A 22,974-nucleotide genomic window follows, 5' to 3' on the forward strand; every position below is an offset into this window, starting at 1 on the left:
AATAAGGAAGAATCTGTCTTTTGCAACTGAATTTATCTGTGTGTATTAAACACTGAGATGCCTTAACATGAATAGATGGAATGCGTTTGGTGCAAATGACGGAAATTTTCTTATCTATATTATCAAGTAGAAGAAGGTGGAAGGTGTAATTAGATGAATGACGAACACTGACTTCACTTAACGAAGGTTTGTTTATCATTTGCACATACAAGCGTGCAGAGCGAACTGCCTCCGGCCATAACACATACGTTATATATACAGTTACAGAACATTCCAGTACAATGAATCTTGACTTTTGTGGATACTTCTAGATTGTACTCGAACCGAATATAGAAATTAAAATTTTACAGTTCAGATGAGTTTTGAACTCAAAACCCTCCATGCAACAGTCTAGTATCATAACCACTGCACCATGGTGACTGTACCAGGGTTCACTGTGACATTGCTCCCTCCTTAAGAGAACAGCATCATGGTATTACGTCCTCCTAGTCCAGGAATGAGTCATCGAATATGCATACTCCGACACCTGATGACTGATGTTCACCCTGACGGTGATCCTCTTAGAACTTCCTTTGCTGCTATGCGTCATTCGAAGGACGTGGACCATATCTCTGATCTTTCGTCGTCTTGTGTCTGGGTCAAAATCTTCAACTTCATAAGCAACATCAAACAACTGTTTTACAACCTTATAAGGTCCAAAGTAGCACCTGAGGAGCTTCTCACAGAGACCAACCTTCCAAACAGGAGTGAAGATCCAGACGAAGTCACCACGCTGGTAGACAACAGGGCGGTGGCTCGCGTCATACCTTTGGTGATCATTTTCTTGAGCCTGCAGTGTGCGGAGTCGAGCTAACTGCTAAGCTTCCTTAGCTCCGGTTAACACCTGGCCGATGTAGTTGTCATCCGCATCATCAGGATGTAACGGAAACACAGTGTCCATCATCGTAGATGCCTTATGCCCATGCACCAGGAAAAATGGCTTAAATCCAGTGGTGTCTTGTTTGGCGGTGTGCAAACGTCACGAAAGGTAGCACCTCACCCCAGTTGCTCTGCTCAACACTAGTGAACATTGATAGCATGTCGGCCAAGATCTTATTAAGGTGTTCAGTAAGCCCGTTAGTTTACGGATGGTAGGCAGTCGTCATGTGACGAGTAATGTTGCACTAACGGTTTATCTCTGTCACAAGATTCGATAGAAAAACTTTCCCTTGATCTGTAATTAATGACCATGGGGCATCGTGTTTTAATACAATGTCTTCCCTGATGAATTTGGCTACCTTGAATGCTTCAGCTGTTTTCACGGCTTTAGTAATGGTATAGTGTGTCAAATAATCACTTCAAACAATAATCCATCTATTGCCACTAGCTGACATTGGAAATCGTCTGAGGAGGTCAATCCCAACACACTGGAAAGGCATTTCGGCTGGTGGAATTGGTATGAGTCGGCCAGGTGATTTCTAGGAACTGTCTTTCTCCTCTGGCAATCTCGACAGTGCAATGCATAGTGACAGACACTCCTAAATAAACCTGGCCAGAAAAATCTCTTGCGGATACTATCGTATGTCTTAATAAATCCTAAATGTCCGGCTTCAATTGTGTCATGGAATTTCTGTAGAACATCTAAGCGCATTGTTTAGGAATCACAAAGATTTTCTTGCAAAGTAATCCATTAACTACCCTAAATTGTCCTTTCACGCCCTCTGCCCGTTTTAAGGTAAGCATAATTTGAGATATTTGGCATCCTCCTTCTGCTCAGCAGAGAGATCCTGGAGTGCAGCGAGACAGTAACTGTATTTATCAAAGTCAGGATAGTTTTGCACGGGTTTTCTTGAGAGACAGTTGGCATCTTGGTGTTTTCTTTCACTTTTGTACACTATGGTAATATCATACTTTTGAAGATGTAGTGCCCACCTGGCGAGTCGTCCTGTTGTATTCTTAAGACCTGTCAACCAACAAAGTGAATGATGGTCTGTTACAACTGTGAATGGCCTTCCATAGAGATACTGTTGAAATTTGCACATTATCTTTCTGTAGTTGAGTAGTTTGTCTTGGATTTTTTTAAGTGTCCTAGAAGCATAGGCTATAACCTTCTTTTTTCCATTCGAAATTTGTACCAGGACAGCACCCATCCCATACCCACTGGCACCTGTGTGTACTTCGGTAGGTGCTCTCTCATTATACAGACCAAGTACAGGGTCAGTCGTCAGAGCTTTTCGCTGCACATCAAAAGACTCTTGTTGAGCACCACCCCAGATAATTTTAGCATCGGCTTTTTAGAACTCTTAGAGTGGCCTGGCTTTAATACAAAAGTCTTTGATAAAACGACAGTAATAAGAACATAATCCAAGGAAGCTTCTCACATCTTTAACACTTTTCAGAATATTAAATTCTGTTATAGATCTCAACTTTTATAGGTCTGGCCATACGCTTTTTTTTTTTTTTTTTTTTTTTACACAAAGTGTCCAAGTATTTTGATTTCTTTTGCTCCAAAGATACACTTTCTTGTATTAAGCTTCAGTCCGCCTTGTTGGAGACACTTAAAATGGCCCTCAGTCTTTTTACGTGTTCATCAAATGTCTCTGAGAACACTATAATGTCATCTAAATAACAAAGACACATCGTCCACTTCATGTGACTAAGAAGATTATCCATCGTCTGTTCAAAAGTTGCTGGAGCATTACACAAACCAAATGGCATTACCTTAAGGGGAGGTTTACTGTCTTTGGCCTGAAAAAAGCATGATCTTTGAGAATTTTTTTCTCGGGATGTGTTATAGATATCAGTGTCAAATTTGGTCAAAATGTTTATTGGTATTTCCTCTACAAATTCGAATTTTTTCGACTAGAAATGTTGAAGCCCAAAGACAGAAGTGCCTTCAGAATGCAACAAAATATCGATGTAGACCTCAACGTGCGGTATGTCACAGATCAACTGGCTCATCTGAAATCAATATTGATTTGACGTTAGCGAAGTATACGAGATTCTTTAGGAGTTTTACCTTGCTTAAGTTATTTGGACCATAGGAAAAAAAATGGCAGCCATTTGAAAAAAAAAAAAAGGTTTTTTTCATCGATTTTTCGACTTCGTCGGACAAATAAAAATATTTGTAGTTGATGGAGCGGAATAAAAGTGGTACAACTCCTAGACAATTTAGTCAGCTTCATCAGAAACAAAGAATCATGCCAATCGGTTCAGTAGATTTGAAGTTACCATACCACATGATAAAAAAAGTCATTTAGAGAAAAAGCGTTTGAATTTTTGACTACATATAAATGCAATATTATGCAACTTACGTTCAATCTGCTATTCCGGGTCCATAAACTAGCCCTTCCTCTTCCTCATAGAGGGCGTTCTGCTTGATCTGGTCCATCCTGCATTGCTCCAGAGTCGCTCATACGGCCAGTGACAAGCGGCGAATGCTTGGCGAACTGTGTCGAATAGATTCCCAGAGTGACGTCCGTCATTGTCATAGTCTTCAGATTTGCTGAATACCCTTTGTTAAAGCTGCTCACTGGCAGGAAAGTTGCAATCTCCACAGTCTTTGCACCAGAATGCAAATGCTTGGAGAGCTAAGTTCCAAACACACGCGTTGAAACTTTCATTTGAATTTTGTGTGTTTCCTCCCAAGCACTGGTACAATAACTTGTCCTCTGAAAGAGCCCCGTAGATTGGATGAATCACTTTTTGAACTTCTTTGGAGAGTGGCTGGTCGTGTTGGTGTTCATCCAGATGTCTGGTAGCCTCTGCAATGCACCACTTGCACCAACTAGTTTCACCAGCTGGACAATTTTGTTGTTGTGGGTGGTCATCTGTCGAACACTTGTGGAAGTATGTTGCCCAAAATACCTTCTTCATCTGTTCCAGCGAATTGATATGCCGTCAAATTGCCAAGCCATAGTACATCGTAAGCTTCTTGATCATTTTATCAGTTTTAGTCGTGGGCAAGCAAATAGAATAATTTTTCACGGCTACAGAGTAGAAATTCTAAAAAAAACTGGTGTGTGAAAAAGGCCGATTTCAGGCAGGTGCTTTTTTTTTTGTTCAACCGCAAATAACAAACATTTCCATTCCGTATTCAGAGAAACTGTTTTAGGGGTGGATTCTAAACACTTTTATGGATCCAAAAATGCAATAAAAAAAATCGAGTTTTTGAACCAAAAGATAGTAATCCTTTCCTTAAACTCATACAGGCCCTCAGGAGTGATGAATGTAGTTTTCTCATGATCAGCCTCATCTACTTCGATTTGCCAGTATCCCACGTACATGTCCATGGATGAGAAAAACTTTGCACACTTCAGACAATCTAATGTATCGTCAATTCATGGAAGTGGGTAAACATTCTTTTTAGTTATCTTATTAAGCTTCCTGTAATCGACCCAAAAGTGACAACTGCCATCCTTCTTCTTGACGAAAACCACTGCTGATGACCCTGGGCTCCGCTGGCTGAATGATGTCATTCTTCATAATTTTCTCTACCTTGTGAATTATTCGACATTCCGTTGCTGTCACACTGTATGCTCTCTGGCTTACTGGTTGATGGTCTCCAGTGCTAATCCGGTGTTTCACCATCAGCTTGTCTAATTTGCTCTTCACCTGTGGATTGAAGCATTCAGAGAACTCTTGAAGAATGGCAAGTAGCTTCTTCTGTTGTTCCTTAGTGAGATCTGGTGATACTCAAGCTAGAAGATCTTGTCTCATAGCAGTAGCATCAATTTCGCCCACAGACTCAGCGTGGGAGGTTTCTATGACACTCAGCTGTTTGACAATTAAAGGCTCAGCGTTTGCTATGCACATGCATCTTGGAAGGATCTGCAGTTCTCAGCGACTATTAACTACCCACAATTCACTGAATCCATTTTTAAACAAGACGACAGAGACTGGGATGATTAAGTTATTCTTCACTGGTATGCTTCTCTTATATTCTACTACAAGATCACTGGGTTGCTGCATGGCATGACACATGACAGTTGCCTTTCTAGCACTGACGGAAGGAATGGTCACTTCATCCACCACACATAATCTCTACCTACTCAGATGCGCATCTTAGTGTCCACAGTATCTCATCTCATCTAGCATAATATTTGAGCAACCACAGTCTATAATTGCCTGAGAAGCTTTCAAAAAGTCCCATCTGAGAATGACGTCATGACTACACTCTTGTAAGACGATGAATTCTGTGGGCTGTGTATGGTCCCTTATACCCACACAAGTGACACATCTTCCTGTAGGTTTTACGTATTTCCCATTAGCCACCTTCAGCAGTGATGTTTTGTTGTTGACGAATGTGGATTTCTGCAACTGGTGATTGTACTACTCCGAAATGACTGAATATGATGCTCCAGAGTCCACAAGAGCTTGGGCTCATCAGCTATCCATGAGGATATCAACGTAGTTTCCTATCATTTTTGTAAGTGATCAGTGGCGGAGGATTTTTCTCTCCAGCGGCCTCACCTCCAAGGAAGGTCGCACATTTTAGTTTTCCAGGTTGCGGCAGCTAGGTGAGTGGCTGGAGCTTCTAAACAAAGGCGATGGTGACCTTGATCGGCATGTTGGGGAGTGTCTCCTCCAGCAGCTAGCTTGTGGTGATGGTGACCTATGTCGTCCTGCACCCACATCTTGTTCTTTACATCTCAGGTGAATTTCGAACTCACAACCCTCCATGCAACAGTCTAGTATCTTAACCACTACACCATGGTGACTGTGCTACTCAGCTTCTACTGCGACAATATGATAAAGAATATGAAAAGAATGACGTACTTATATTCAGAGGGAGCTTTAAATTCAGTCATTTATTCCATATGAATGTGTATTGTTTAGTAGACATAGATATGGTGCTGGTCAAAGGCTTCCTAGACGTCAAGGTCCATGGAAAAGTGAAATTCATTGTGTCACCAATTTTTATTTAAGACAGTGAGACATTAACTTTCTGTGTGAAAGCCATTCAAAAACAGAGGGTTATTCAATGACTAATGGAGAGCTGATTGATGGTAAATACTTGGGGGAAACAAGATAATAAACTTATGAATCAGGGAATAGATAGGAGTGAAAGACATAAATATGATTGCAAAGAAAGTGAAAATGAGCAGGGAACTTTATTGTTGGATTCTAAGAGGTAATGAAAGGCCTAGGTAATGACCAAGTAAAAGCTGAATAGATTACCTTAGAAAACTTTTAGGAGCCTTTTATCTGTAACTGAAGACCATATTGCACAGAGAAGTCTGGAAGAGTCCTTTGGCCTGCTGTGGTTGTAAATGGCTGAGTTGATGGTTGTGGTGTTGGTGGTGGTGGTGATGGTGGTGGTGGTGTATATTAGTTTAATGTTATTACATTATGAAATCTGAAACTTACAAGTATAATTATTGTTTTTAATTTGAGTTAAATAATGTACATTTTCCCTCCACTTACTAGATGTCTTTTCTAGTATGCTTTGGATAGGTAAGTGACCTTTGTTTTATACCATCCTGTAAGGGAATGTGCAATATGTCTTGTAATAGTCATATGACACTGCTAGCTGGGCTGTCTCCAATGTGTTCCAACTGCCTAAATCGAAAATGCTTAATGACTCTAATAAATTTGTAACCAGTTAAATATTGTGTTTCATATTTTTGTTTATTTATTGTTGGGGTGGGGGTTGAAATCTGGGACTGCATAGCATAAAGAGGTCTGTAACATCCCCACCGGAGATTAGATTAGATTAAATTAGCTTTACTTTCATTCCAATTGATCTGTAGTGAGTAGGTCCTCCATGATGTAGATCTTGGCAGAAAAACAATAATACATGACAGATGTTTACAATTGAAACAAATAAGCTAATGTACCTTCCACAGGTCCCAAGTGGAATGATAGTCATTTTTTTAAATGAGCACTATATGAAAGAATCATTTTACAAACACTAATGCACTGAATTTAAAATAATTTTTTTTATCTATAAGATAACAAACATGTAATAGAACTACTGCAATACTTATTTACAATGAACACATTACTGCATTGAAACGTTACAGAAGTTAGATTGTACTCACACACACACACACACACACACACACACACACAACACACACACACACACACACACTTAATTTTTATAAATCAGTTGGTTCTACTGAGAAATTCATCAATGGAGTAGAAGGAGTTGGCTACCAATAAATCCTTTAGGCTTCTCTTAAACTGAATTTCGTTGGTTGTTAAGTTTTTTATGGCTGCTGGCAAGTTACTGAAATTGTGTGTTCCTGAATAATACACACCTTTTTGTACAAAAATAAGTGACTTTAAATCCTTGTGAAGATTATTCTTATTTCTAGTATTGATCCCATGAATTGAGCTGTTGGTTTGAAAAAGTGGTATATTTTTAATGACAAATTTCATTAAGGAAAAAATATATCGAGAAGCAGTAGTTACCGTAGTATCCCTAGTTCCCTAAACAGGCTTCTGCAGGATGTTCTTGAGTTCACACCACATATAACTCTTACTGCACATTTTTGAGCTTGGAAAACTTTAACTTGGCCTGATGAAGTACCCCAAAAAATAATCCCATATGACATTATGGAATGAAAGTAAGCAAGCATAGTATGCCAGTTTTTTCATTTTTATATTCCCTATGTCTGACACAATTCACATTGCAAATAGAGATTTCTTAAGACTCTTCAGCGGTTCTGTGTTGTGCTCCTCCCAGCTGAATTTATTATCAATCTGTAATCCGAAGAATTTAACATTGTCCACTTCTTCTATCTGCTTGTCATCGTATGTTAGGCATATACTCGTTGGACACCCTTTACAAGTTGTGAACTGCATGTAGTATGTTTTTTCAATGTTTCACACCACATATAACTCTTACTGCACATTTTTGAGCTTGGAAAACTTTAACTTGGCCTGATGAAGTACCCCAAAAAATAATCCCATATGACATTATGGAATGAAAGTAAGCAAGCATAGTATGCCAGTTTTTTCATTTTTATATTCCCTATGTCTGACACAATTCACATTGCTGTGCATTGTTGTGCTCCTCCCAGCTGAATTTATTATCAATCTGTAATCCGAAGAATTTAACATTGTCCACTTCTTCTATCTGCTTGTCATCGTATGTTAGGCATATACTCGTTGAACACCCTTTACAAGTTGTGAACTGCATGTAGTATGTTTTTTCAATGTTTAGTGACAAAGAATTGGCTAGGAACCAGTGAATAATGTCCACAAATATTTTAATAGCCGATCTTTCTAAGACTATACTTGATTTGTTATTTATTGCAATGTTTGTATCATTGGCAAACAAAATGAACTTGGCATCTGGTAATGTGACTGATGAAAGGTCATTGATATATACAAGAAAAAAATGAGGGGCCCTAAGGTGGAACCTTGTGGGACTCCACATGTAATTAGTTCCCAGTTGGATGATGCCTGATAGCTTAATACCTGTCTCTTTCCTAGTAACACCCTTTGTTTCCTGGAAGAGACATAAGAGTTGAACCATTTTGGAGAATTTCCTATTAGACCATAATATTCTAATTTACTTAGAAGGATACTGTGATTTACACAGTCAGATGCCTTTGACAGATCACAAAATATACCAATTGCCTGCAATTTTTTGTCTAATGAATCAAGTACATTTTCACTGTAAGAGTAGATAGCCTTCTCAATATCAGAACCTTTTAGAAATCCAAACTGTGACTTTGACTGTATGTTAGTTGCGATAAAGTGGTTATAAAGTCGATTGTACATTACTTTTTCTAAATTTTTTTAGAATGCTGGCAAAGGTGAAATTGGTCAGAAATTTGATATTATTTCTTTATCTCCCCTCTTAAACAGTTGCTTAACTTCAGCATATTTCAACCATTCTGGAAATATTCCACTGATAAATGACTGGTTACACAGATAGCTTAATATGTTACTTAACTCAGAATCACATTCTATAATTAACTTTGTTAATATTTCACCATGCCTACTAGATGTTTTTGATTTTAAAGATTTCATGATGGACATTACTTCTGCTGGGGTAGTGAGGCTCAAATTCATATTATGGAAATTACTAGCAGCAGCTACAGAACCTGACAACTCAACATTTTCAGTTACAGTTATAAAATGTTTGTTAAAAAGTTCTTTAACACCATGCACATCTGTCACCAATGTATCATTTACTCTTAATGCTATTTGTCTGTCTTCATGTCTGGTTCTACCAGTCTCTTCTTTCACTATATCCCATATTGTATTTGTTTCGTTATCTGACATGACTATCTTTTCCTTGTAATATATTTGCTTTGTTGTCCATATTACAGTCTTTAATATTTTGCAGGATTTCTTGTAATGTGCTACAGCATCAACATCAGAACTGTTTCGGATTGACAGATACAGTTTTCTTTTTGTTTTACAAGATACCTCTATTCCTTGAGCAATCCATGGCTTCTTTGTAGACTTTGCTGTAACCTTGGTTAGTGTTGGGGGAAAACAGTGTTCAAATAAGGTAAGCACTTTATTAGCAAAATATGAAAAATATAACTTTTCCTTCATGCCATGAGCACTGTAAACATCAGCCCAGTGAATTTCTCCGAGGAGTGTCCTAAAATAATCAATTTTTGGCACATTGATTACCATTCTGAGCTCAGATTTAAGAGATTATATATCCAGTTGAGCATTAACATTTAACAGAAGGAACTGCATGTCATGGTCTGAGAGGCTGTTGACTATTGTTTTTGTAATATAATTTTGTTCATTGGGCTTTTCTATAAAGATATTATCAACAGCTGTTTGTGAGCAATTGGCTACCCTAGTGGGGAACTTTACAGTTGGAATTAAGTTGAATGATAGTGTTACTAACTAAAATAAGTTCTTATTGGGAGAGTCTTTCAGGAAATCTACATTGAAATTGTGAGCAACCACTATTTCTTTGTTTTCGGTTGTTAAATGGGCCAGTGCAGCTTCAAGGTGGTTTATGAACAGATTAAAGTTACCTGCAGGTGCTCAATATACACTTAATATTATGGAGGATTTTTTCTACTTCTGTTGCACATGCTTCCATATGCTGTTCTAGGCAAAATTTATGAATGTGTATGTTTTTAAATTTATGACAGTTCCTGATGAATGTGGCAATTCCTCCTTTCTCCATTTCTCCTTTACAAAAGTGAGATGCTAACCTAAATCCTGTAACACTTAAAAGTTCTATACCAGTGGCCACATGATGTTCAGAGAGGCAGATTATGTCAGGTGGGTTTGAGGACTCTAATTCATCTATGCAGATAATTAATTAATTACTTTTATTTCTCAGTTCTCAAATATTTTGATGCAATAAAGATAGCTGACATTTCACATTGACTGAGTTAAAATTGGGTAGGTTTGAAATTTCTGCTGATTGCTGAAATTTCTTCACCAATAGTTGTTTATACTGATGTAATAAGCTAGAATTATGGTTTTCGGTTTCTTTCTGAAACTGAAGGTTTGTCTCAGTCCTAACCTCTATTAAAGTTTGGTTTCTTCCTGCCCTCCCTACCCTAAGAAAGGGTCTTTTATGAACCCTAAAACCACTGGTATTTTATCACTCATGACAGTGCCTCCCCCCTTTAACTTTCCTGCTATTTTCCCAATCAGTTTACCCTTCTCTTTCCTGTTAAGGTGAATGCCATCCCTAGTATAATACCACCTATTGAGAGAGTCAACAGGAACCACATCAATGTGTGACCCTGCACTCGACATAAGTAGCCATTCCAACTCCAAATTAACTCTCTTGACAGAAGAGTTCAAACGAGGTTGGTCGTGGTGCTCAAGAACAGATACAAACTCAACATTAGTATGCCTTGATGCTTGTCAGGTCACACTCTATACTGTACCCAGGGTCTCTGTCAATACTATCCTGGCCTACCCACTATAACCACAGTGAAATCTTTGCAAAGTGATCCTAAATCCTCTTGTCACCTGCATCGGATCAGCACTAGGTTTAAAAATAATTGGTAACCTGGTATTCTGATCCTAGTTCATCCTGGGAACTACCTAAAAACAACACTTTCTTTCTCTTTACTGATTACCCTACATTGTTACTTTTCAATTTGCTGCTGAAAGTTTGTTGTGCCCTGTTTCTACACTTGCAGCTGCTTGAGGCTCACCAGCTTCTAACTGAAGCAACAGGTCATATCCATTTTCCACATTCACCACAAAGCTGTCAGACAAAGTTCTAGGCCTGTTCCTCCTGTTGCCTGTTGCCACTTCCCACCTATCTTTACCCTTCTCCCTCCTTAACCTGTCAAGATCTCCCCTGGCCTTGTCTAACTCAGCCTGAAAGGCGGCAATTTTCCCCTCTTGTTGTAGTATCTTCCTATCTCTATTACATATCCTACAAACCACTGATGAGTCTCATTTACTTCCCCTGTTACCACACCACTACAGTCACCCACATCGAAAAAACTACAGCACACGTCACACCAAAGCCCTGACCTAACTGTTCTACGGCAAGTCAAGCACTTTTCACTCATGACAGACGTAATATTTTATTAAGAATAAGTCAGTTAAATTACAGATAAACTCTAAAATGTGATTCCTCAAATTTGGCCTATATGCCACTATGTGTAAACAAAAGAACAGTGCAAAGTTTCTGAAACAACAACTTAAACTTTACACCACTTTCCGGAAATGTGAGTTAAATAATAAAGAGGTACGCTACAGTTAAATTGCGGGAGAGAGCAAAGAACCACAAAATGAAATTCTATAGATTTGCTGCGGCAAAACGTAAACAGAAAATACGACTGTAACCCGACTGTACAATCTTTTCGCATTTTCTGATATATTACGTACAGAAAAATGAAACCTTTAATGGTACGCTTAAAAGGCACACTAATACACCTATTTACCATGTAATCAGTACTAAACTAAATGTTTTTATATTCTAAAATGACTTATCTTTACGAGAACACCAAAACTCGCGGTAGTTGTCTGGCTGCAGGGTGATGCTAATGAAAGTGTCACATACCCTCACTCCATGAGATTTTGGAGAGGCTGTGAACTTAAACCATGAATTGATGTGAAACCTTACATCAACACCATTCCTGTCCTTGCCACACAAATTCTAATATTGATGCTTTCTTCAAATTGGTGTTGCTTCATATGAGTGTCCCTATATGAGCATGTGACAGAGACCTCAGCTAAGGAACTGACACATAAAAAAGTACAGTACAATCAAGCAGATGTTGTGGTGAGATTGCTGCCCAAATCATCACGTGAGGTGATTCCTTTCTAACTCGACTGGCTAACGAGGATTCTCTTTGGCCAAGACAACAATATTTCTGCCACGTGATCTACAATAAATGACACATTCATCTGAAAACATAACTTTGGCATGGTTCACTGCATTTGGAAATTGAGTTTCAGTAAATGCTAAATGTGCCCATTCTGATCTGTATCCAATAACTTGTTTATGAACATCAGTCATAAAGGTCTAACCACAAGGTCTTCTTTCATGTGATCTCAAATTATTGTCATTGGTATACCAAGTTCCAAAGTGTGGTTGTGTGTTGACTACATAGGAGATTGTTCAACTGAAGCAGAGACACTGCAACATGTTTCTTCTCGTGTCTTCTTCCTTCCACTCTGTGGTCTTTCTTTAACACTGCCAAATACATAAGCACATCTTTCCCAATCCAGAAGTGTTGTTCATGCATCAACACAGTTGTCACTAAGTGCTCCTCAGTAGTGCATCTGTGAGTGCTCACATCTGCCATGACTATAAATTAAAACTCCACTGGGAAAACATGTAAACGCGAATTCCAACAATTGATTCCAACAATTGATAAGTAACATATCTACCAAACTTCATAACAACATTTTATAGTAAACAGGGGTTACAGAGGTATGGGGGCTTCTCGTCTATCTTGTACATCCAGGAGAAAAGGTTCCAGATGATAAAGGATTGAAGTGATTGTCAAACCAGTGCAAAGAAACTGAATGTATAACAAAAGGAACATCACCATCACATCCAAGCACTTCTAATGAAAATGGCGGGTGCACACACTGTGTGATCTAAAGTATCTGGACACCCCCAAAAACATTGGTTTTTCGTATTAGGTGCATTGTGCTGCCACCTACTTCCAGGTACTCCATATTGGCAACCTCACTAGTCATTAGACGTCGTGAGAGAGCAGAATGGGGCACTCCGCGGAACTCACGGACTTCAAACGTTGTCTGGTGATTGTGTGTTACTTGTGTCATACATCTGTATGTGAGATTTCCACACTCCTTAACATCCCTAGATCCACTCTTTCTGATGTGATAGTGAAAAGTTGTAATGTGTAATAGGCAGACATCTATTCAGACCATCCCACAGGAATTCCAAACTGCATCAGGATCCACTGCAAGTACTATGACAGGTTGCCGGGAAGTGAGAGAACTTGGATTTCATGGTTGAGCAGCTGCTCATAAGCCACCCATAACACTGGTAAATGCCAGATGATGCCTCACTTGGAGTAAGGAGTGTAAACATTGGATGATTGAACAGTGGAAAAATGTTGTGCGGAGTGACAAATCACAGTACACAATGTGGCAATCTGATGGCAGCGTGTGGTATGGCGAATGCCTGGTGAACATCATCTGCCAGCGTTTGTAGTGCCAACAGTAAAATTCGGAGGTGGTGGTATTATGGTGTGACCATGCTTTTCATGGAGGGGGCCTGCACCTCTTGTTGTTTTGCATTGCACTATCACAGCACAGGCCTACATTGATGTTTTAAGCACATTCTTGCTTCCCACTGTTGAAGAGCAGTTTGGGGATGTCGATTGTGTCTTTCAACATGATCGAGCACCAGTTCATAATGCACAGCCTGTGGTGTAGATGTTAGACAACAATAACATCACTGTAATGGACTAGGCTGCACAGAGTCCTGACCTGTATCCTATAGAACACCTTTGGAATGCTTTGAAATGCCAACTTCGTGCCACACCACACTGATCAACATTGATACCTATCTTCAGTGCAGAACTCAATGAACCATGGACTGCCATTCCCCAAGAAACCTTCCAGCACCTGACTGAACATATGTCTGCAAGAGTGGAATCTGTCATTAGGGCTACGGGTGGGCCAACACCATATTGAATTCCAGCATTACCCTTGGAGGGCGCCGCAAACTTGTGAGTCATTTTCAGCCAGGTGTCTGGATGCTTTTGATCACATAGTGTATGGCAGTCTTATGTTATAGAGTCAATTGCCTATTGAAATATATAATTATCTATTACAAAAAGTATCATTCAAAATTTCTTCACAATATTTTTTTGGTTTTGTGTCTGTAAGCAAGTTGAATTTGTAAGTTTTATACTGGAAAAACTTGGCGATGATGGTGAAACTTTATTGCACCATATGCTTTTCACTTATGATTTGGCATTTGACATCTCTGTATCAGTTTGCTTAATTGCCACATTTAGTAATCATACCAACCAGCAGAACCCCATCATTACACTATTTTTTCCCCAAAAAGTGAGTGTCTGTTATGACCTGCCCCATGTTATTGTTATTTAGTTTCTCTTCTAAGCAACAAGCACCATAACTGAAGATGTTTACTGAGTTTACTTTCCAATAAATTAAAGATTTGGAATGAAATTGTTTTAATACAGGGTGGAGCATCTCTGGATTTCTTCCTAAGTGTGTGTATGTGTCTCTCAAGTGTGAAGCTCTGTAACTCATGGATTGGATGAGGTGATGCAATCCTGTGGCTTCTACAAAGTATAAAGCTTATATTTCTAGCCATTTCTTCTAGGAAATATATCAGATATAATATTATAGTGAACAAATTACTGATGTTAACTAGATACAATATAAAATTGTAGCTGCAACTGAAATACTATTTTCCAAAGTTGCTTCACTCAACACTGACTATGTTTTCTGGACTTTTCTGGAACTATTAATGGTGCTCACATCAAATGTATGAAAATAGATAGAAAACTTTATGTGTTTTTGAATGATACAGTAAAAGATATGTTGGTGATTGTTTATCTTTTGTGCTGTACAATTTTATAATCCCAGAATTTTATTTTAACCACCCTCTTACCAGTAATAGGGGCATTATTTTTAAACTTCCGTAGATAGTGAAATTATTTTAGACACATCTCTGATAAATTAATTACTTCCTTGACAGTTGCAGCATCAGTGAAGGGTATTAAAAGTTCTTCCTGCTGCTGACAGAATTAGATGTCATCTGTTAATTTGGCCTGATTGCTAGAAAAGTAAATGTACTATCAGTTTTTAAGCATGAAACAGGGATCTGAATTGGTAATGGCATTTAGAGCATAAATTCTTGCTCGTTTATTTCTTAAGATGCTAAAATGTAAGATACATCTAAATAATGTGAAATTCAAGGCAAATGCATCACATATGATGTAGCAGACACAAGATTGCCATAGTCACAGATATTTATGAGTTTAACAAGAAAATGTGCTCAGATCCAAAATTCCAGAGTGCCTTTGGTTAAATGCAGCCAAATTACAAATGAGCCCACTACCCGCAGGTTGTTGGTGGTTCTGTTTCATCTAAGTAACTCCTTTAGAATTTATTATTCTTTATTTTTCTTACCATTTAGCATTTGTTTCTCCCAATACAGCATTGGCATGATCTTTCATTGAATCAAGGATTTACTTGTTTCCTTTAGATTTTATCTATTCCCTTTTCCCCCTGATGCTTTATAAGTTGCAAAAACTTGAGATTTGATGAGTGGTTTTTCCATCTGTGGTTTAACGCTTCTTACTGCAATACTTTTATTCCAGATATTTATGAAAAGGTGCTTTAGTCACAAATACACAGTTAATTTACATTTTTGTCCATTGTATTTGATAATATATCCTCAGATATAAAAATCATGTAGCAACTATTATAAACCTGAAGTTAATATTGTATTATCTTTGGATGTAATTATTTCACAGAAAAGGCATTTCACAAGATTATAATAACCCATTATTGATACCTGCTGGATCGGATTCAATGGAGCAAATAGGAAGAGGGTTTGGCTCATTCCCTCAGAAAGGGGCTGGTTCAGCTCTGGAGAGATGGAAACACAGTTTCACAACTCACTTTCCACAGGTATAGATCACATTGTGTGTATGTGTGTGTGTGTGTGTGTGTGTGTGTGTGTGTGTGTGTGTGAGAGAGAGAGAGAGAGAGAGAGAGAGAGAGAGAGAGAGAGAGAGCAGTGTGATAGGTGAGAGTGTATGTGCATGCATAATGTTAGCTCACATTTAGATATTATTACTTGAATAAGAGTTAAATATAAATAATTGATACCAAACTATCTTGTGTTAGGTACAGAGAAAAAATTGTGTATACTTTCATACTCATAGTTCTATGGGAAGTAATGTAATACAGCTCCTCAGTTTCATTTTTTATGCTTATATCATGAATTCCACAATAATACAAAACAATAAGTAGATATGACACTATCACATGACAGACAGTCATGTACAAAAATTTCAAGAGGGTGTCGCATATAGACATAGTAGTAAATTACTCTGCTAAATTTCCAAATCTAACTAACTTAAACTGTATAGCTTGCGCAAAAACAGTGATAAAAGTTGTTAGAATGTGCCCAGTGGCACTTTGTGGGCTCACCTGTCATGTTTGGTGAATTTAAATATGATAAATCTGTTGTGTGAATGTGGTTTACCAGACTGTAACCATCAACAAATTGTGAACATGAAACTTAATGCTGTTTTGGAAGAATCTTTGGTAGAAATACTCAGAAAAGAAGTTTCAGTAAAAGAAAATTATTTGCGGAATATTAAATAGTATGAACACAACTCTACATTGAAGAATGTGTGCAGGACAGAAACCAACAGGAGAGATATATTAAGCCTAAGAACTCTGCTCATTTAGGGTGAAGAACAGAGAAATTAGTGTTACAAACAGAGAACAAATCTGATATTCTTGAACATGAAGATTCTAAATCAGAAGGAAGAGGAATGACAAGAAAAACTGGTGATTGGGAAAGTAGAGAGAAATCTCGAATAAGAGTGGATGCAAAAGTCAATCATACATGTAACCACATACTGAAAGCAAAATGCAAAATACATTTTTTTGCAGACAATCGTGATAGGGGAATCACCAAAATATTGTGTAATGCTCAACAAAGATTTGGCATAACTGGAACTGTCAAATCAGGCTTGCTTTTATCTGATTCTAAAAAACAAGTGAAAACTACTTTAAATCTGGAAGCAAGTGTATTGTGATAGCTCGTGCAATTAACATTCACTGTAAAGAAAGTAGGTGGACAATGAGGGTTTGAAAGATAAACTTCAAAATAAGCCACAAATTATCTTCTTTGTTGTGGCTATTCCACGAGGCATGATTTAATAGAAAAATCATGTGTTAGTACTGAAATCGTGAACATTAACGGGAAACTACAAAAGATCTGTAAATCATTTCCCATTGCCACTTGCAGCTGCAAGGACATAGCTTATTGATATGCTTTCAGCAGCAGGAGCCGTCCGACAGTTGGACTTCAGCCATTGCTCTGCCCAAAAAGCATGTGACATGAACAGGTACCCATTGTTGCAACCCCTTGCAAAAAACTAGTGCCCAGACTGCATCCTGAAGCATATAAATATGTTGACACAAACTCTGGATGGGGAGGGTGGGAGTGGTTGGAGTATAATAGACAGTTGTGATTGTGCAACCGACCAATAAGTTTTTCAGCTGGGCTGGATCCATCCTGTGGAGAGGAGCAGTAGGCGACAAGAAATGGTTGAGCACTCTTTTGAGATCATGATGTTGGTGTAGCTTCACCAGTTGAGTTTAAAAGTGTGGACAAATGTCTCTGCCACTCTGTTGGAAGTGAGGTGGTACAAGGTTGTGCTGTTTTCTGCACATTGATGATGTTGAGTGCATCTGTGAAACATGTGGAAAATTTATGCTGGCATCTGTTGTGATCAACCAAGGATAGTACAGAAAGGGTCCTGCGAAATCTAGATGAATGAAACACTGCAGGTATGTCATGTCAGACCAAGAAAGAAAGTGTTGCCTGCTTGCTTTGACTTTTTTGCATGCTGCAACCATGTATTCTATATCTTTGTTTTTTGATGAGAATCATACCACAATGACCATGAAGTAATGTCAAGATTGTTGGAGCACTTGCGTAATGGCCACTATGGTGTGGTTATTATCTCCTTGGAGCATAAGGACACCACTGTGAATGAACAACTCACATTGGTGATACCAATAGGTCTCAACATCAGGATGTTCAGGAGTCTTGTGATCCCCTGGCCAACCATTCTCCACCAATTGCGTAACTTCTCAAAGGACTGGGTCCTCCAGTGACTGCGGTGTCAAGGGGTAAGCTGGCCACTGCTGCCTTGGCTTCTGTATCAGTATGAAAGTAGACTTCAGCAGCAGCATCAAACTCGGTGTTTTGACCTACTGAGAGATGTGATAGGGTGTCCACGATGGCTTGTTGTGCTGTGGACCTATATCAGGTGTCATAGTGATTCCCTGAGAGGGATGGTGCCCATTTCTGCAGGCATTGGGCATGAGCATTGAATAGTGCTAACAAAGGCTCACGACATGTTAACAGAATAAATTGGCATCCTTACACATAATTGTGAAATTTCTTCACTGCAAAAATGATAGCTGTATCTTCCTTTCAAACTGAATTTCATTTTGCTGTACCGACCTTAACATCTTGTAAATCTAATGGGGTATTCACATACATGTAAGGAAAGTTGGTTTTCATATGACTCAACTCTGTCTTTGTCAGAAAGAACAGCCCCAAGCTATAATCAGGGGCATCTGCCACCAACATTGGGTGCTTGCAATGGTCATATCCCATGAGCCAAGTCAGATGTAATAGGGCATGTTTGAGCTCTTGAAAATACATATTGGAAGCACAGGATCATTGTCCCTTAACATTCTTGAAAATGAGATGAGGTAGTGGTTTGATGTATCTGCCACATGAGGAATGAATTTTTTGTAATAGTTCAGTGGACCTAAGGTGGATTTGAGTTGTTTGGCATATCTGTGGGCCGATAGGTTTTATGTAGCCTCTACATGATGCAGATTGTGGTGGACTCCTGAAGCACTGAAAACCTGATACAGATATTCTACTTGCAGCTAGAAAAAACAGCATATTTCCTTATTGCATTTCAAACAAACTCATTGGGACACATTGAACAAGGAGTGCAAATTAGTTGCTTGGTCCTATGTATTTTTGCCAGTGATCTTGAAGCTCACAAACAAAATTTGTGGCTTAGTTGAGGATTTCTTCCCAGGTATGACACAACATCTTATCTTGGATGGGGAGTCATTGGCAGATGTAGAAGTAACTTGAAGCATGCCACAGTGAAGTGCATCAAGACCCTTGCTGTTTGTTTTATGTAAGTAACCTGACAGACAGTATTAATAGCAACCTCAGAATTTTTTTCAAATGATGAAGCCATATATTACGAGATTCTGTTTGAAAAAAATCTACACATATATTTAATGAGATATTGATAAAGTTTCAAAGTAGTGCAAAGACACACAATTCACTTTAATTCTTCAGAAATACAAAATTGTTAACTTCACAAAAAGGAAATAAAAATATAATATCCTATGACTACAATATCAGCAAGACACAGTTGACATCAGTCAACTCATACAAATATCTGGTTGTAACATTTTTTATGGATATGAAATGGAACGATCACATAGGATCAGGAGTGCAGGTCCAGACTTTGGTTCATTGGTATGATACTGGAAAAATGAAATCAGTCTGCAAAGAAGATTACTTACAAATATAATATAGAATTTGTTCACGTGTGTGAAGCCTATTCCAAATATGAGTCTCAGGGGATATTTAATGTACGCAAACAAAGACAGCATGTACGGTCAGAAGTTTGTTTAACCCTTGGGAGAGCATGATGGATATGCTGAAAAACCTGAGCTGATAGACATTTGAACATAATCGTCAACTATCCTTTAAGTCTACTTAAAGAGTTACGAAAACTGTTAAGTGACAGGTCTAAGAATGTACTACAACTTCCAATGTGTCACTCTATAGGGACCATGAGGGCAAGGTCAAACTAATTACAGCATGTATAGTAAAATTGAAGCAGCTATTCCTTCAGAAAAGGCAAACCTACGTTTCTAGCATTTGTAGACTTAGAGAAAGCTTTTGACAATGTTGACTGGAATACTCTTTTTCAAATTCTAAAGGTGGCAGGGGTAAAATACAGGGAGCGAAAGGCTATTTATAATTTGTACAGAAACCAGATGGCAGTAATAAGAGTCGAGGGGCATGAAAGGGAAGCAGTGGTTGGGAAAGGAGTGAGACAGGGTTGTAGCCTCTCCCCGATGTTATTCAATCTGTATATTGAGCAAGCAGTAAAGGAAACAAAAGAAAAATTTGGAGTAGGTATTAAAATTCATGGAGACGAAGTAAAAACTTTGAGGTTCGCCGATGACATTGTAATTCTGTCAGAGACGGCAAAGGACTTGGAAGAGCAGTTGAACGGAATGGACAGTGTCTTGAAAGGAGGATATAAGATGAACATTAACAAAAGCAAAACGAGGATAATGGAATGTAGTCAAATTAAATCGGGTGATGCTGAGGGAATTAGATTAGGAAATGAGACACTTAAAGTAGTAAAGGAGTTTTGCTATTTAGGAAGTAAAATAACTGATGATGGTCGAAGTAGAGAGGATATAAAATGTAGACTGGCAATGCCAAGGAAAGCGTTTCTGAAGAAGAGAAATTTGTTAACATCGAATATAGATTTATGTATCAGGAAGTCGTTTCTGAAAGTATTTGTTTGGAGTGTAGCCATGTATGGAAGTGAAACATGGACGATTACTAGTTTGGACAAGAAGAGAATAGAAGCTTTCGAAATGTGGTGCTACAGAAGAATACTGAAGATAAGGTGGATAGATCACATAAATAATGAGGAGGTATTGAATAGGATTGGGGAGAAGAGAAGTTTGTGGCACAACTTGACTAGAAGAAGGGATCGGTTGGTAGGACATGTTTTGAGGCATCAAGGGATCACAAATTTAGCATTGGAGGGCAGCGTGGAGGGTAAAAATCGTAGAGGGAGACCGAGAGAGGAGTACACTAAGCAGATTCAGAAGGATGTAGGTTGCAGTAGGTACTGGGAGATGAAGCAGCTTGCACAGGATAGAGTAGCATGGAGAGCTGCATCAAACCAGTCTCAGGACTGAAGACAACAACAACAACACATTCCTTCACTCTTCATATGTAAGTGGAAAGGGAAGATCCATAATAAGCTCTACAGGGGAAGTACTCTCTGCCAAGCACTTTACAGTGGTTTGCAGAGTATAGATGTAGATTTAATAAGATGTTGTGCTACTACTAAAACCAGAATTACAGAATCTAGAACTGACGTCATTAACAGACCCTGAAAGTTGCATTAATCAGCTCAAGCTTCTGGTAATTTACTAATCATATCTTTCATTTATTAATCATATCTTAACTGAACCTTTATAACCAGAAACTTTAGTTCCTTTTAACACTTTAGTGGCTTTCCACAAATGTAGCTCAGGTTTTGATAATGCTCTTAGATGACTATGCATGAGCATAAGCCAAGCCACTGTATTGTAGTAATAGTAGTGGTGGTAGTAGTTGTAGCAGCAGCTTTATTCATTCGTAGATGTCTTTTTACAAGGATATAGGACATGTCAAAGTACTTACAAATTTAGATCAATTTAAAATAAGCTAATTAATATACACATATATTTACAGACTTCTAGTTAGAGACAATCATTAGATTTACTCCTGGTATACAATACTTTTTTTACAAATAACTTATTAAATATTTTAATGCCACATTGTTTACTCATATCTCACTGTAAGTCACTGCACGCACTATACACACATTGTTTCATAACACTTCACTCACTACACACACACACACACACACACACACACACACACACACACACACACACACACACACACACATGTATGGGCCATTTTCTGTATCGCAACTTCTCATTTGCTATCCTGAAAAATTGAGTGAGGATCCCTCCATAATGAGTGAGATGTTGAGCTCAGAAAGAGGAAGAGGTGTTAGTATTGTGACATACATAGCTTGGGGGTAAGTATTTCTAGAAAGGAAAAAAAAGAAGGAACAAAACATCAAGTGAAGATGTTATGTGGAATGTTGGATATTTTATTATAATTATTATCATTATTTATTTGTATAACTTTTTTTTATCAAACCCCTACTCTTGTTTTAACTAAGTAATCCTTCAATGTATGAAGTGTATTGCATAACAGGTACTGTGTAGCTATCTTTTTAAATAAGTGTATTTTTGCAGTTTCTTTAATCCCCTTTGGAAATTTATTGTAAAGTTTTATAAATCGTTGAAGAAAATGTTGTTTTGAGTTTTATATATATTTTTGCTTGGTAAATGTAGGTTGAGTCTATCTCTTGTTGCATGGTCATTGACAGAGCAGTGTGTGCATTAATTACCAATGTTATTTTTGATGTGTACAACTGACTGGTAAATGTATGGAGCAGTTAAAATCCCCAGTATTTTAAAGAGATCTTAACTCGACTAGTATTTTTGGCTATTATTCTTGTAGCTCTTTTCTGGCGTTCTACGGATCAGAGCGTGGAATGTCAGATCCCTTAATCAGGCAGGTAGGTTAGAAAATTTAAAAAGGGGAATGGATAGGTTGAAGTTAGATATAGTGGGAATTAGTGAAGTTCAATGGCAGCAGGAACAAGACTTCCGGTCAGGTGAATACAGGGTTATAAATACAAAATCAAATAAGGTAATGCAGGAGTCAGTTTAATAATGAATTAAAAAATAGGAGTGCGGGTAAGCTACTGCAAACAGCATAGTGAACGCATCATTGTGGCCAAGATAGACACAAAGCCCATGCCTACTACAGTAGTACAAGTTTATATGCCAACTAGCTCTGCAGATGACGAAGAAATTGAAGAAATGTATGATGAAATAAAAGAAATTATTCAGACAGTGAAGGAAACAAAAGAAAAATTCGGAGTAGGTATTAAAATCCATGGAGAA

General features: G+C 38.2%; 1 protein-coding gene across 7 annotated transcripts in view; it reads left to right on the forward strand.

Moving 5' to 3' along the window:
* Positions 1 to 22,974, forward strand: part of LOC126353889 (cytoplasmic dynein 2 light intermediate chain 1) — a 79,227-nt gene that overhangs the window by 49,520 nt on the left and 6,733 nt on the right. For 6 of the 7 annotated variants that reach the window (XM_050003095.1, XM_050003097.1, XM_050003096.1 and 3 more), the window contains exon 7: positions 15,879 to 16,035. In XM_050003095.1, the coding sequence (XP_049859052.1) occupies positions 15,879 to 16,035 (157 nt within the window). Of the gene's footprint in view, positions 1 to 15,878; positions 16,036 to 19,211; positions 19,317 to 22,974 lie in introns of all 7 variants that reach the window. The other variant, XR_007565228.1, reaches the window with a different exon arrangement.

The sequence above is a fragment of the Schistocerca gregaria genome, chromosome 3 (genome assembly GCF_023897955.1).
Source record: "Schistocerca gregaria isolate iqSchGreg1 chromosome 3, iqSchGreg1.2, whole genome shotgun sequence".
NCBI lineage: Eukaryota > Metazoa > Arthropoda > Insecta > Orthoptera > Acrididae > Schistocerca > Schistocerca gregaria.